The sequence below is a fragment of the Cavia porcellus genome, unplaced genomic scaffold, assembly GCF_034190915.1.
Source record: "Cavia porcellus strain 051 isolate PalLab524CR breed Dunkin Hartley unplaced genomic scaffold, mCavPor4.1 scaffold_17, whole genome shotgun sequence".
Taxonomy (NCBI): Eukaryota; Metazoa; Chordata; class Mammalia; order Rodentia; family Caviidae; genus Cavia; species Cavia porcellus.
The window spans coordinates 24,460,353-24,476,633 of NW_026947500.1; the positions used below are offsets into that span (position 1 = coordinate 24,460,353).

Below are 16,281 nucleotides of genomic sequence, written 5' to 3' on the forward strand. Positions count from 1 at the left end.
TAGTTACTCTTGAAGACTGGCATTAATCATTTCATGGCAGCATTTCCAGGAACCTGACTGCTTCCTATTAAATGTTCTGCACATTCCAGCACCAGGATCAAGTTTCCAGGGCACAGCCCTGGGGTACACTCAGACCACCCACAAACCAAGGAAGTGTGTGCTGAGGGGCAGTGCAGGAACCAAGCGGGTCATGTTCCCCTGCCCCACAAGACTAATACCACCTGGTACGATGTGCATGTCCATAATTCCAGTACTTGGGAGGCTAAGGCAGATTGGAAGCTCAAGTCCAGGCTGGGCAATGTCATGACTTAGTAGAGAGACTGTCTCCAAATAAAAAATAGTAAAATGACCCGGGGTTGTAGCTCCGTGCAGAGACCCTGGGTCTCCAGTGCCATAAAAAAGCAGGAGGTAGGATTGTAGCTCAGTACTAGAGCAGTGGCCTTGCATGCATGAGGCCTTGGGTTCATGAAGCCACAAAGTTACATTAATGACAGTGACGGTGATATGCAGACTATGGCACTGTATATGAATGAATCTCCTTTAAATTTCAAAACAATCTCATGGGATACTGTAATGATTCCTATTTTACAGATGAATTCATTGAGTCACAGGGAGGTGAAGAGACCTGATCAAATCACACAGCTGAGAAATGTCAGGGAGTTTTGGTTGTTTCTTTACATCAGTTTTGTTAAGTTAGCTTTACATAAGTGCTTGTTTTAAGTGTAGACATGCCTGCAGATGAATAAGCCTGGGCAACTTTGCAAGACTTCAAAATTAAAAATAAAATTTTATTTTATTTATTTATTTTTTTCCAGGGATTGAACTCACAACCTCTCGCTTGCCAGGCAGGTGCTTATGCCACTGAGCTAAATCCTTGGCAAAAATAAAATTTAAAAAGGACTGGGAAAGTAGCTCTGTGCTAGAGTGCTTGCCTGGCACGCACAAGTCCCTGGGTTCAACCCCTAGCACTGCCAAAAGGAAAAAAAAAAATCGTACAAGTCAGTGAGTTTTGACAGACAGACATGCATGTATCTATTACCACAGCCAAGACAGCTCCATCCCCCAAGAGCTCTGACATGCCCTTCCCTCAGGATCCCCACCCTGCCAGAGTCCCAGGCAACCAGTGATCTCTGACACCATGAGTTCTGTTGTGTTTCTTGGACTCACACACAAATGGAGTCATACACAGGACATGGTGGCACACACTTGCAATCCCAGAACTTCAAAGGCTGAGGTAGGAAGAGCACCATGAGTTCAAGGCCAGCCCAGGTCACATAGTGAGTTCAAGGCCGGCCAAAACTCATTTATTTATAGAAAAGTGCCAAGACTGCAGTTAAAACTGAATACTGAGGTTTTAGTTTAGAAAAACAACTGTTAAACAGCGTTTGGCTGCTGGGGTGACAGGACAGAAAGGGCTCTGCATGCCTGCTGTGGCACATGTGCAGTAGGTTCGCCACCACTGTTTAGGCCCTGGAAGTGATTTTATCTAGTGGCATTCACACTGCCACTGAACGGGAACCAGCACAGGCCCCAGCTGGTCCGCTGCTGCACTGTGCATGTCCCGGGAACTGAGGAGTGAGTTAGGGCTGGGACAGCTGACCCGAAGGACACTCTGCAAATATCACTGACCAAGAAAAGTGTACCTCGTGGACAAGCACTGACTAAAAGCAAACAATGGCCATGCTGGGTATGTACTTTGACACAGATGGGATTATTCATTTTGTTGCTTTTTGTTATTCATCTTGTTTTGTTTTGTTTTTTACTGAGTCTTGCTGCATGGTTCAAGCTCACCCTGCATTCACTATGTAACCAAGGCTGGTTTTGAACTCAGGACAGGTCTCCTGTCCCAGGCCCCTTAGAGTTGAGATTACAGATGTGCATCAACTATAGACTTGTTCTTTTTTTTCCCCATTGGTGGTAGCTGGATGTGATGATGCAGGCCTTTAATCCCAACATTTTAGGAGGCTTAGTCAGGAGTATTACAATTTAAGTCAACCCCAGGCAATTTAGCAAAATTGCCAAAATTTATTATAATAATAACAACAACAACCACACAACCATACCAAAACCAAAACCAATAACAATAATGAAAAGAGCTAAAAAGGGTCTGATGGTTTAGCTCAGCGGCAAAAGCACCTGCCTGGCAAGCACAAGGTTGCGAGTTCAATCCTCAGTACCAAAAAAAAAAAAAAAAAAGGAGCTAAGGATGTAGCTCAGTGCAAAGGCCCTGAATTCAAGCCTCATCAATTTTTAAAAAAATAAAAACAGGGGCTGGGGATTTAGCTCAGCGGTATAAGCACCTGCTTTGCAAGCAGGCAGCCGTTAGTTCAATCCCTGGTACTGATAAAAAAGAAAATAAAAATAAAAATAAACAAAACAAGGAGCATTGCATTTTAAGTTCCAGGCTGAGAGCAGGTGAATGCTTATGTCCTGGCTTAGTCACCAGTAGAAAATGATTTCTACTCCCCCACACTCTTTGGTGTTGCTTACTCCCTTGAGGGTCACAAGATGCCATCCTGGGGAGGGCCATGTGTTTACTCACACTACCACTCATGGTTTGCCTTGGCCAGGTGTGGTGATAAATTCTGGTACTCCCAGCCACTTGGGAGGCTAAGGCAGGAGGTTTGTTTGAGTCCAGAAGTTTGAGGCCAGCTTGGACAACTCAGCAAGGAAAAAAAATTCATTGATTTAACCTGGGAACACTGCAGCCACATTGAGAAATAACATTCATGGACTATTCAGACACCTTATACCCAAATAAAGTAAAATAAAACACAGACCATCTACATGTGTACTTAAAATGATATGCATCTCCTTTCAGAGCAGCCCTGCTCATGGGCAGAGACCCACAGGTTTGGGGTCCCAACCTGTGCTAAGACCATGAGGTCAGGACCAGTGGGGCCTCTGCATCTCTTGCTTCCAGCCTCTGCACACAGCTGGATGCCCTCCTGTGCTCCCAAGAAGCTCCAAACTGAGAAACTTTGATCAGCCGAGATGAGTGTGGATGGGCGGGAGAGAGGGCAGGACGGTAGCATCTGCTTCAGATGTGTTGTGTTTTTGCAACAACAGGCATAACTGAGATATCAAAAACACTGAACTATAGTAATTGTGAAGAAGATGCACTGATGTTTGGGGTCCCAACCTGTGCTAAGACCATGCCCATCAGCACACACAGGATCTGTGGCTCTTACCATGATTGTCTTGTGATACAGTAACCAGCATCCCGTTACTTTTTTTTTTTTTTTTTTTTTTTTTTTGGTGTAGGGAATTGAATCCAGCTTTGTACAGAGCTACAACCTCATCCTTTTCTCTGTCTTTAAATCTCTAACTTGCCCAGGTAGAACTTGGGATCCTCCTGCCTCGGCCTCTCAGAGTGCTGAGATCAAAGGTGTGCATCCCCACACCCTGCTTTCCCCTTACCTCTGCATATAAACTCTTCTGAAAGCAGCAGGATGCAGTTGAGGTCCCTGTGCTGGTGACTTTTCAAATGGAAGACAAGTGCTACCTCGAAGGAGACTGTGTGACCAGAAAGCAGTGTCCTCCAGCAAACACTTTATTTTGTCCTTCAAGACACAGTTGTACAGCTGCCAGGAAAGGTCTCCAGTGTGTCCTCCACTGGCTGATGAGGGTGCTGCGCTGCTGGGATTGGATGCGGCTTTGTATTTGTATCCCATCAGAAAAATTAAATGTTTAAAACAAAACAGAGTATTTTTGGAGTAACGAAAGCCTTGAAAATTCTTCAGGAGCATTCCATCTTCAGGATGGTTTGGGGCAAAGCACATGGACCTTCTTCATGGCTCAGGAAACCATCTAATATGGGGAAGTGTTTATTAAGAGAAATGCACCAAGAACTGATAGCGACACCAATAAAATTCTGCTGTTTTACTTTTTGTCTTTTTGAGACAGGGTTTCACTATGTAGTTCAGACTGGCCTTAATCTCTTTGTAGCCCAGGCTGGCCTCGAACTCCTAGCAATCCTCCTGCCTCAGCCTCCTGAGTGCTAGGATTACAAGCATGTGCCACTACGCCTACCTTCTGCTTTTATAAGTTTGAATATTTTTTTTCAGTGCTAGGAATTAAAATCAGAGAGCACTGAGCTACATCCTTGGCCTTTTTATTTTTTACCCTTTTTTTTTTTTTTTTTTTTGAGGCAGGATCTTACAGGGTAGTTCCGCTGGCTTTGGAGTCAGTATGCAGCCAGGTTGGCCTCAAACTTGTGGCAATCCTCCTGCCTCAGTCTCCCAAATCCTGGGATTACATCATGCGCTACTGTGCCTCATTAGCCTTTGTTTGTTTGTTAAATTTTGAGACAAGTTCTTGTTAAATTGTCCAGGATAACCTCAAACTCACAGTTCTCTTGCCTCAGTCACCTGAATAGCTGGGACACAAGCGTGCCCCTGGCTCACAGGCACTCAGATAGAAGCTCTGGTTTGCAAGGTATCACTCTGGCCGCGCAGAGCAAGCTCCCAGACGGGGTCGGTTCCCCAGGCTGTGCTTCCGGGTCTCTGCTGGCCCCAGGTTGCCCGCAGCAGCCCCACAGTGGTTGAGTAAAGGATGAGAAGGCAGGGTCTGCGTGGGGAGCGCGCTTCTGCTAGTACAAAGGGCCCCTGACTTCTGCTTTTTCTGCTTTACCATGTTGCAGAAGCTGCGTGCTGTATGAGAAACTGCACTCGGTATTTTTGTTTGCTTTGAGACAGAGTCTTGCCTTGTAGTTCAGGCTGCCCTTGAACTTGTGGCTATCCTCCTGCCTCAGCCTCCCCCATGCTGGGTTTATAGGCATTTGTCACCACACTCATCTGAGAAACTGTATTTAGAATTTTCAGGTTTTTTCCTGCGCTAAGCTGGGCAGCAGCAGCCAGGGACACTGGCAGGTCTCACAGCTGGAGGGCAAACCTTGGAGGCTTGGGGACCGAGCCGCGGACCTGCGATGTGCGGTTGAAGGTGTATTCGATGCAGGGCTGCAGCCGCACAGACAGTAAGCAGCATCCACAAGGGCTCCGAGACGCCGTCTCAGGCCCTCCAGTGCCTAAGCTATTCACGGGGTTCCTCTGCACTATTCACGGGGTTCCTCTGCATTCTGGCCGGTCCTGAGAGGGCCGGCAGGAGGAAGCCAGAGAGCGAATCAGGCCACCCCACCAGCCCGGTCTCGAGGGGGAAATGTGGAGAGTCACCTCCCATGTGACAGGTGACTGGGACTGTGAGTTCAGACTTCCTGGAGGAAGAGGCATCGAGGCTGAAGAGGTGCAAGCCAGACAGAGCCCAGGGCAGAGAGAGCTGCAGGACCTGGAGAGAGATCACATTTATATGGACATAAACTTATTAATATTTTAGTTCCAAGAATGACTCATTGCATACAATGGAACATTATTGAGCCTTGAAAACAATGAAATTCTAACACACACTGCAATATGAAGGAAACTGGAGGATGTCACTGTTATCATGAAGGTGGCACCGGGCACAGCCTCACAGCCTCACTCAGGGTAGGCCACCCTGCACCACACCCTCTGTTCACAGGCCTTATGCTCACCAGAGCAGAAGAGCAATGGTTGTGCCATATGAACATACTAATGTCTCGGAGCCGACCATCATGGTAAAAATAATTCAAGTGGCAAAGTCCATGCTAGGTAGTATAGTTTATAACTTGGCAGAGGAGTTGAGACAGGGTTTCACTATGTCAACCATGCTGGCCTTGAACTTGCTACAAAGCCCAAGCTGGCCCCAAATTTATGGTGACCCTTCTGCCTCAGCCTCCCAAGTTCTGGGATTATAGGAGTGCGCCACCATACCAGCTATCAGATTTCTTTTTGAGACAGTCTTACTATGTTGCCCAGACTGGCCTTGAACACCTGGGCTCAAGTGACTCTCCTGCCTCAGCCTCCCAAATAATGGTGGAATTATGTGTATCAGCTATGCCCTTGGAAGGCAACATTTTCAATAAGACTTGCTGGAGGTAAGAAAGCCAAGTGGATAAATGGAGAGTGCGGCGAGCAGCACACTGCCAGGCCTGGGGAGAGACTGTCACTCACTGCAAACAGCAGAGATGAGGCTGAGGCACAGGAGGCTGGATCTGTGCAAGGGCTTGTGTTTCAATTCAGTGAGAATCATATATGGCAGGTTTTTTTGTTTGTTCATTTGAGACAGGGTCTCGCTGTGTAGCCTAGGCTGGTCTCAAACTTGTGGTGATCCTCCTGTCTCAGCCTCTTAAATGCTAGGATGACAGGTATGTACTACTGCACTTGGCTCCTATGGTAATTGATGGTGGCATCAGTCTGGAGGGTTAAGACACCCATGTTGGCTTTGTGGTGCCTGATTCTGTATGTGGCTGACCAGCTTGTAAACCACACACTGAGCAGGGCAATCCCACACCGGGTGTGAGTAGTACCACCTAACAGGCTTGTAGCCTGGATGGAATGGACAGGGAAAGGAGGAGGATGTCTGCCCTTTCACTTCCTCAGAGAAGTTTCAGTCTCGATCACCTGTGGAATTTGTCCCCCGTTTCTTCAGCTTTGGGCAACATGGACTCACACCAGACTCTGCAGCAAGCATCAGGCCTCCAACTTCTGACCATGCAGGCAGCCACTGCAAGCCCAGCTCGTGAATCCTCTGTGCATCTTATGTTTTATGTTGAGTCTGTTCCCCATGGATCATCAGAGCAATGTGGAATAAGAAGGTGGTATTTGCATCATGGTGGCAAGAGTGAAAACAGAGCTCTGAACATCAATTGGTGACAGATTCGGAGAAAAGAAAAGTCGGGAGTGACTAAAATGTCTGGTCTGATAAAGTGGAAGGATGAAGTTCCCATTGACAGGGATAAGAAGACAGTGGTTGCCAGGCATGGTGGCACCTGTCCATAATCCCAGCACTCAAGAGGCTGAAGCAGGAGGATCACCTAAGCTACATATCGACTCTTGTCTCAAAAACCAACAACAAAAAGACAGTGAGAAAAGCAGGTTGGGCAGGTGGACAAGAGGTTGAGTTCACCAGATCCAACTGCAGGTGCTGAGTGGGTGGTGAGAATGCAGTTCCAAGCATCAGGGAGACTGGCGTGAAGAGATGGACCTTGGAACCCCCAAACCTGAATGATATTTAAAACCATGAGCCTCAGGTGGTCATGAAGGGGATGTGTGTGAATACAAAGATGAAGTCCAAGATTGACCAGGGACAAGAAGAGGAACCAACAAAGGCCCTAAAGACCAACGAGAGAAAGAAGAAAAGAAACCAAGGAGGCCTGGCTGCCCTGGAAGCCAAGAAGAGTAGACAATGATGCCAGTGCCACTCGGATCCGAAGTGGGCAATGAAGTACTGTGGGGAAGGGGTGCCCAGTGGTGTCTTTGACAAGGGAGGGGGTACGAAACTGCTCGCTGCAATTCATAGCGGCAGACTATGGATAAGCACAGATCGACACTTTTCAGTGAATGGCTGTTCTTCACTTCTTCTACTTAGTTTCCTCCAATCAGAGAACATTCAGTCCCCAAGCTGATCTTTCTAAGATACAGATTAGCATGGCAAGGTCTTTCTGAACAGAACTCCAATTGCTCAGGGAATAGTGCCAAGAATCAAGAGATGGGATCATATCAAATGCTATACCTTTAATGTGAATCTAGCAAGGTGAGTATGTGGAAAGTTGTATGCATAAAAATGGTCTCTGTGGTACTGCTTGCAATAGGGGAATATTATAAACAACTAGGAAAATGGGTAAATGTATCAAAGCAATGAAACATGTAACCACTAAAATGGTGCTGCTGCTGAATAATTTGGTGGTGTTTAATTTATACTGCTAAGCAAACAAGCTGAACTGTATGTGTACTAAGAACCAATTTACCTAGGTTGGTTGGTTTGTTGGTGTTCCAGGACAGTCTCCCTATGTACTGCAAGTTGGCCTTGAAATCACAGCAATCCTCCTGCCTTAGCCTTTAACAGTTGTGATTACAGGCCACCATGCTCAGCTCACCCAATTTTTCTGTTAAACAGATAGTATCATAATCGACAGGAGTTGTTGGTAAAGGGCTCAAAGAAACCAACTATCTTAGGCACAGTTACTCGGCTTAAATGTGAACAAAACTGTAAACAACACGTAAATAATGACAGTGGCTATATGCTAATAAAATCTTATAAACACCGAATGTCAAACTTCATGTAATTTTCATATATCATGAAATAATCTTTTTTTGCCCAAACATTTAAATATGTAAAAACTCACGGGCAGAAGACTGAATATAGAGACCCATGTCTCTCATCCTGCAGTAAGCTAAAAACCAAAATAGGTCCAAGAGCTAAGTATTACGACAAAAATATTTAACCTCTGGAAGATAAAACAGGTAAAACATAGGCATGGCAAGGTCTTTCTGAACAGAACTCCAGTTGCAAAGGGAATAGTGCCAAGAATCAAGAGATGGGATCATATCAAATTTAAAAACATTTGTGGAGCAAAAGTAACCACTAAGAGAGTTAAAAGAAAAGCTAAAGATGAGAAAAATTTTGCCAGCTATTCCTCACAGAGGACTAATACCTAAAATGTACAAAGAACTAAAAAGAATTAGACCTCCCAAAATAAAAGACCTAGTCAAAAAAATGTATAAGTGAAATGAACAGATGAACAGAACTACATAGGAGAAGTATAAATGATCATCGAAAACATGAGGACAGGCCCGGGACTGATCTCAGCCCCTGGTGCCCGCCTTGAGCCTGAGGTGTTTTGTTTTGGGGTTTTTTTTTTTTTTTGGTATTAGCTATGTCCCTTTCTTCTCGTTCAATGTCCCTAATAACAAGCTCCACGAGGACACAGGTTTTTATCTCTCTGATTAACTGCAGACTCGTAGAATACTGCTTGGCATACACTAGCAGGTCAGGAAATATCTGCTGCATGTATGAATGAACAACATAAACACAATTTTTAAAATCGGAAAACAAACAGGCAAAACAACAAATTTACCCATCTTGAGCATCCACGCCCCAGGGCCGACGTCTGAAAAGAGGCGGGGCATTTCAGTCCCTTTAGCTCCACCCACTTTTCCAGTTTCCAAACTGCTACTTCCGGTTTTCCGGGCCTATTCCTAGACAAACTCGCGCAGCTCACCCCCGGCCTCGCCTCTCACCGCCACTAGGGGGACACCCGAGCGCGGCCGCCTGTCAAAACCCAAACACGACATCCACGTGACCGGCGTCGCACCCGTGAGCATCACGTGACAGATTCAGTTTTCCTCCAATGGCTGTGCATGTTGGGGGTCATTCCAGCCAGAACCTGGCCTGAGGCTTGGAACAGCCTGTTTTTTGGTCACCCAAACAGGTTGCCTCCCCTACTCCACTTCGGTGGCGCGTCTCTCAAGGGTCCTCTTTAAAGTCACTTTGAGAGGACTAGGGCCTACAGAGCTCTCGGTCCCGGAAGTGACATCTGCCAGAGGGGCCGGAAGTGGCAGTGGAGGGAGGGAAGATGGCGGAGGTGGTGAGTCCGGTGCCCGGGGCGGGGCGGAGGGAGCCAGGGGAGGTGGGTAGAGCCCGAGGCCCCCCAGTAGCCGACCCTGGCACCGCGCTGTCTCCCCAGGGGGAGGTAATCGAGGGCTGCCGCCTACCCGTACTGCGGCGGAACCAGGACAACGAAGATGAGTGGCGTGAGTGACGTCGGGGGGCGGGGCCACAGAATCTGAGGACGAGGGGCGGGAGTCCGCCGAACCCCCGTAGGGGGCGGAGCCTCAGGAATCCTGAGGCGGGCGGGGCGTAGATGCTCCCAAGGAGGGGCGTGGCCTTAGTGTACGGGGATGAACAGGGCGGGGCTTGGAAAGGGGTGGCCCTTCGAAACTGGAGAGGGCTTGGTCGGGGAACCTGTAAGTCCTTGGAGCATAGAGCTCCGGCGGGAGGGTGGGGTTGAGGTCGGAGAAGGACGCAGACTCAAGGCCTGCCCACCTAAGACCCCTGCTTGTGTTGTTCCCACAGCCTTGGCCGAGATTCTAAGTGTGAAAGACATCAGTGGCAGGAAGCTTTTCTACGTCCATTACATTGACTGTGAGTTGCAAGCCGGGGTGAAGTGGGGTTGCAGGGTGGTGTTGGAAGCCTCCAGCATTCCTTCCTGAACTCTTTTTGTTGCTGCAGTCAATAAACGTCTGGATGAGTGGGTGACCCATGAGCGGCTGGACTTAAAGAAGATCCAGTTCCCCAAGAAAGAGGCTAAGACCCCCACCAAGAACGGACTTCCTGGTTCCCGGCCTGGCTCTCCAGAGAGAGAGGTGGTGAGTAGGTCCCCCTGCTTCACCTCTTCTCTCCTGCCTCCTCCTTCTCTCATCTCTTGGCCTAAGGGGCTCCTTGGATTGGCAGGAGGCAGCAGGCTCCCAACCTGGCTCAGCTTGCAAAGAATGGGGCCAAATTATAGCTATAATTTCCACAGTCCAGTGGCTGTATCTAAGTCCTTGAGAAGGCAGAGGGTGGAGTTTAAGCCATCCGAGCTGAGGGGCCCCTCCTGTTCGCCATCCCACCACCATACCCACCCCAGAGGAAGACCCTGGACCTATCTCTACAGCCGGCCTCCGCCCAGGCCAGCGGGAAGACCTTGCCAATCCCGGTTCAGATCACACTCCGCTTCAACCTGCCCAAGGAGCGGGAGGCCATTCCCGGTGGCGAGCCCGACCAGCCGCTCTCCTCCAGCTCCTGCCTGCAACCCAACCACCGCTCAACGGTACCCTCAGCAATTCCAGGGACCTTGCTTTCTTCTCAGGTCCCACCTTCTCTACCTTCTGACCCACCTTTCTTGGTTTCTCTCTACAGAAACGGAAGGTGGAGGTGGTTTCACCAGCAACTCCAGTGCCCAGTGAGACAGCCCCAGCTTCCGTTTTTCCCCAGGTGAGTCCCCCGATTTCTCCTTACTTCCTCTTGTTCTCTGGCTGCTCCTTCGGGCGCCTCTCACAGCCACTTCTTGTGTTCCAGAATGGGTCAGCCCGTAGGGCAGTGGCAGCTCAGCCAGGACGGAAGCGGAAATCAAATTGCCTGGGCACTGATGAGGTGAGTGGTGTGCACTGCTGTGGAAGATGGAACTGGGTGGAAGGATGGGAAGGAGGCGGGATGGAGGGGTCAGGGAACACCTAGTTCAAGAAAGAGTCAATGGAGGGGGCTGGAGGTTTAGCTCAGCGGCATAAGCGCCTGCCTTGCAAGCAGGCAGTTTGATCCCCGGTACCACTAAAAAGGAAAAAGACAAAAAAAAAAAAAAGAGTCAATGGAGTGGTGGGGTTGTCGAGAGGAGCCAGGTGCAGCATGGTTCAGGTTAGCTGCTGAAGGGTCCTTTCCCAGTTACCAGTTTCTCCAGTCTTGGCCTCTTTGTTTTGGAAAGTAGGGATTGTGGTCCTGTCCCCACAAAGTTGCCATTATGTTTAAAAGAGGAGAGTTGTGGCAGGGGTATGAGCTACAATGTCCTTTGGAGCTGTCCCCCTGTAACCTGGTATCTTCTCTTGGTCCTGAGCAGGATTCCCAGGACAGTTCAGATGGAATACCTTCAGCGCCACGCATGACTGGCAGCTTGGTGTCTGACAGGAGTCACGACGACATCGTCACCCGGATGAAGAATATTGAGTGTATTGAGCTGGGCAGGCATCGCCTCAAGCCGTGGTACTTCTCCCCGTACCCCCAGGAGCTCACCACACTGCCCGTCCTCTACCTGTGCGAGTTCTGCCTCAAGTATGGCCGTAGCCTCAAGTGTCTGCAGCGTCACCTGGTATGAGTAGTCCCCGGAGTCTGCCCTCCCAGCATCCCAAACCCTACCCTCACCTCTGACCCTCCTCTCTTCCTCAGACCAAGTGTGACCTGCGGCACCCACCAGGCAATGAGATTTACCGAAAGGGCACCATCTCATTCTTCGAGATCGATGGACGGAAGAACAAGGTCAGTAGCTGAGGGCAGTGGGGCCTGGGCTAAGTCAGGTGAGCAGCTCTTCCTGCTCTGGGACACTGGCTGGTCTGGAAAGCAGATCTATGGAGTCAGTTTTTATTGAATTCCTGCCCTGGGGTGGTACTGGAGGGACATGTACAAGACCAGGAATTAGGATCTGTTCTGAGCTCGTGGTCTGTGGTAGGGAGGCAATGCCAGCAGCTACTCAGATCCTGGGGTGATAAGTGTCATGAAACAAAGAGTTAGCAGGCTCCAAAGGAAGTGGTCATCAAGTCTTCACAAAAGGTGACTTTGGGCCTTGACAAAGACAGACCTACAGAGTTAGTGTGGCCAAGCAGAAAGAGTAAGGTTGTTACAAGGAACAGAATTCAGGTGACAAGAATGAGCTCAGTAGTGGGGGACAGACAAGGTTTGGGTTTATGCCAGTGAGAAAGAAGAAACCTAGAGACTGGTGAAAGTGGAGCCCCAAGAACAGTGAGGGAGAAGCCAACCTCCTTCCTGTTGGGAAGCTCCAGCCTGGGCCTAGGGAGCCTGGTAGGAAGGTGCCATTTTTTTGGTGGAAGTGCAGGCCTGGGTGTCCAGAGCTGTCTGAAATTCCCGTGGAAATTGTATGCGGAGAAGTAGCAAGATTCAGTTTTGCTAGGATTGGAGGCTGAGGTTAAATTTCAAAATCCTTAGCTCCACCATTGTATACCTCAGTCCGTAACAGGAGTGACTTCAGGTTAGAGTTACCACGGTTTGAGAGCGACTCCCCAGACCGCCAGGCAAAGCTTCCAGTAAGACCTTGTTGGAGTCTCACTTCATGTGTATGCATTATTATTGACTGTTATTAAATTTGGGTAGACAGTGCTAGGGTCTGGGCGACCAGGCTTAGGTGGCCATACAGGTAGCATAGGAAAGCTGTGTGAGCCCACACACTGTGACCCCAGGGAACTGTGCTCATTACCTACCCACCTGGGATGAAAAGCAGCAGAACAGTAACGGCCTTTTCCTTTGCAGAGTTACTCTCAGAATCTGTGCCTTTTGGCCAAGTGCTTCCTCGACCACAAGACCTTGTACTATGACACAGACCCCTTCCTCTTCTATGTCATGACAGAGTATGACTGCAAGGGCTTCCACATTGTGGGCTACTTCTCCAAGGTCAGTGCTCACCTGGCTGTGCCTCCGCCCGCCCTGGGCCAGGCCCCCTCTCACACTCGGCTGCCCCTCTTCCAGGAAAAGGAGTCCACAGAAGACTACAACGTGGCCTGCATCCTGACGCTGCCTCCCTACCAGCGCCGGGGCTATGGCAAGCTGCTCATTGAGTTCAGTGAGTATGTGTGCCGCCCAGACAGGTGCTGGCGGATTGGCAGAGCCAGGCCACACATCAGCACCCACACAGGTGTGCTGGGTGTCTATGCAGCTATCAGTAGAGGAGCCAGCCAGAAATACAGGTGGAATTCTCTCCAGGTGCCCTCCCTTCTCAGGATGACCTCCCTGCTTTTGGAGTAGGCTCTTGGGCCTTACAATCCCTTGGTCAGGGTCCTAACTTTCCCCAAATATGACTTAGCTGCTCCTCCTTAGAGCCCTGGGCACCTTGAAGAACTCCTGTTCATCTGTCTAGACCTAGGTCCTAACACAAGTTGTTGGATAAGGGCGTGCGATGAAATATCCTGTGTCCTGTGTTTCCTGAGCCGTGCAGGCAACAGCTGGTCAAACTGTTAGCTCACCATGTAGCCTGTTCGTTTCTTCTTCTTCTTCTTTTTTTTTTTTTTTTTTTTTTTTTTTTGTGGAAGTAGGAATTGAACCCAGGACCTAGTCTGAACTGTTTCCCCAGCCTTTTTTTTTCCTTTTGAGAGCCTCACAAAGTTACTCAGGCTGGGTTTGAACTTCTGGCTTTCATGTGTCAGCCTCCCAAGCAGGATATAAGCATGCAGCAGCCTTTGTCAGATCAGTCCCCTGAAGGTAGAAGGCATGCTGCCCCTCATAAAATGGACTCTCCAGTGCCCCCAACTCCACAACTATCTTTTTTTTTTTTTTTTTTTTTTTTTGTCTTTTTCATTTTTATCGGTACCAGGGATCGAACTCACGACTGCCTGCTTGCAAGGCAGGTGCTTACACCACTGAGCTAAATCCCCAGCCCCTCCACAACTATCTTTTGCCACCTCAATTCTCTCCCATCCCCATTCCTTGCTGCTTTCTGAACCCTTGGAATAACCAAGCTCTGCCTTAGGGGAAAGGAAGAGGCTTTGCTTGTTTCCCTGCTAAAGACACAGAGGCTTAACCTGACCAAAGTCATGATTCATTTGAGAAGTTTTATTGAATGGTACCAAGATGGAGTCACATCCCCAGGAAACAGCAAGCAAATACTTGAGCAAAGGCACCAGGACACTTCTGTGGAATGGGATATGGGCAGGGCTACCAGGAGTGGTGGAAGCCCAGCTCTGGGTAGGCAGGTGTTCAAAGAGGAGGGGCTGGGGTTCCCTATACCTGTAGAGGGGCCCATCACTGCATAAATGTGGGCCTAACAGTTGAGGATTCCAAGTATGTCCCCTTCTCCTTCTTGGTTCGTCTTTTTAGACATCACCCTCTGTCCCACTTACCACCAGTGCTCAGTTAAAATTACAGGAAGACTTGGCAGAAGGGCAAGGCTGACCAGGAGAGACACAGCAAGTGCAAGAAAGCAGAACAGATTAAGTGCACCGTGGGGCTGGTTAAGACTGATGGCAAGACTGAAAAGCACCCTAAAGAGCTGTAAGGTCCCTTGGCTCTACAGGGCCTTAGGGTGTCACCAGGAGGAGCCCAAGGCCCACTGCAGAAGTCAGTTACCTGCCCTGAGGAGCAGCCTTCCTCAGCCTCAGAAGAACCCTGGTGCACTTTCCCTCCCTGTATCCTTAGCCAGCCAGCCAGGCCACACAGGCCCCAGCATGGCAGCTGGCACTCTCTATAAAAGTCACAGCTAGAAACTGATCACACTCACTGAACACTTGTCAGGCCTGGGCCAGAGATGAGGGCCTGCTTTACTCCCTACCTCACACATCTGAAGCCAGAGAGGCTGAGATGGCACAGGAAAATTGGTGGCACACCTTCCATGAGCCTTTTTCTCTGCATTGTTCCAGCCCTCTCAGTACCCTCTTCTGTAGCTGCTGCTTTCAGCACCCTTTACCATACTTGGCACATTGATGAACTGACCTTCAGGAGGAAACTAAAGCAGAAATCACATGTCCACATTACTGAATTACCAACAGGCAGGGCCAGGTAGCAACTAGGCAGCCAGATTCCATAGTCCATGGTCATAAACATTGCTCCTGTACATGTGTGTACCCTTATGTACCCTCTCCTGCTTCATTGCTTTAGGCTATGAACTCTCCAAGGTGGAGGGGAAGACAGGGACCCCTGAGAAGCCCCTCTCCGACCTTGGCCTCCTATCCTATAGAAGTTACTGGTCTCAAACTATCCTGGAAATCTTGATGGGGCTGAAGTCAGAAAGTGGGGAGAGGCCACAGATCACCATCAAGTGAGCCTGGTTTCACCTCCCTGGGGGTGCATGGCATGGCCTGGGGCTCTTGGGACAAGTGCAGGCCCTCAGGAAACCTGACCTTTACCCTCTCACAGTGAGATCAGTGAAATTACCAGTATCAAGAAAGAGGACGTCATTTCCACCCTGCAGTACCTCAACCTCATCAACTACTACAAGGTAGGGAAGCATGCCAGGGATAGGCAAGTGGGTGCTGAGTGAGCCCTGTGTGGCTGACCACCTTCTGGCCTGTCTTCTGCTCAGGGCCAGTACATCCTCACTCTGTCAGAGGACATCGTGGACGGGCATGAGCGAGCTATGCTCAAGCGACTCCTTCGAATTGACTCCAAGTGTCTACACTTCACTCCCAAGGACTGGAGCAAGAGAGGAAAGTGGTGACCAGGCACTGCCTGCTGCAGCAGCATGAGCCAGAACTGGAGCCATGGTCAGCCCTCTGGGGGCTCCCAGGAGACATGCTGAGAGACAGGGCTGAGGACAGCTCCCAGAGGAGGAGAGGGGCCAGCACCAAGGCACTCAGGGCTCAGGCCAGCTCCATGGTCAGCTGCCTACAAGCCCAGGCCCACAGTGAACCAGGGACCAGAGGGAGCTGGGCAGCTGTGTACAGTGAGATGGGAAGTGGGGCACTCTGTACAGATGGCAGTGATTGTAAAGCTTTCTTTTATAAAGTAAACACTGGGGGTAGGGTAGGTACTGGCTGCAAACTTGTTTTTCCCCCTTTCTGCTTGTTTTTGATAGGATCTTGCTATGCTGGCCTCAAACTTGCAGTGATCTTCCTGCCCAGCCTCCTGAAGGCTGAAATTATAGGCATGGTCACTACCCCTAGCAAAGCTGCAAAATTCTAGCCTACTGCCCCCAGGAATAAATTGTTTCTACAGGCCAGAGCCACCAAGGGCTCT

At 49.3% G+C, this 16,281-nt stretch overlaps 1 protein-coding gene across 5 annotated transcripts; it reads left to right on the forward strand.

The window, feature by feature from the left end:
• The first annotated feature begins 9,195 nt into the window (after nucleotides 1–9,195).
• Kat5 (lysine acetyltransferase 5) lies at nucleotides 9,196–16,071 on the forward strand. 5 transcript variants are annotated; one of them, XM_003468240.5, is made up of 14 exons: nucleotides 9,198–9,442; nucleotides 9,542–9,608; nucleotides 9,931–9,999; nucleotides 10,087–10,223; nucleotides 10,511–10,666; nucleotides 10,756–10,830; nucleotides 10,915–10,989; nucleotides 11,447–11,695; nucleotides 11,773–11,862; nucleotides 12,868–13,008; nucleotides 13,084–13,177; nucleotides 15,205–15,364; nucleotides 15,463–15,544; nucleotides 15,629–16,071. In XM_003468240.5, exons 1-14 carry the CDS (start codon nucleotides 9,431–9,433, stop codon nucleotides 15,761–15,763), a joined length of 1,542 nt encoding a protein of 513 aa, XP_003468288.1. In that variant the 5' UTR covers nucleotides 9,198–9,430; the 3' UTR covers nucleotides 15,764–16,071. The 5 variants fall into 5 exon arrangements, with proteins under 5 accessions (XP_005003040.1, XP_003468288.1, XP_005003041.1 ...); XM_005002983.3 differs by having other exon boundaries at nucleotides 9,196–9,608; XM_003468241.5 differs by lacking the exon at nucleotides 10,511–10,666 and having other exon boundaries at nucleotides 9,201–9,442.
• Nucleotides 16,072–16,281: the final 210 nt, after the last annotated feature.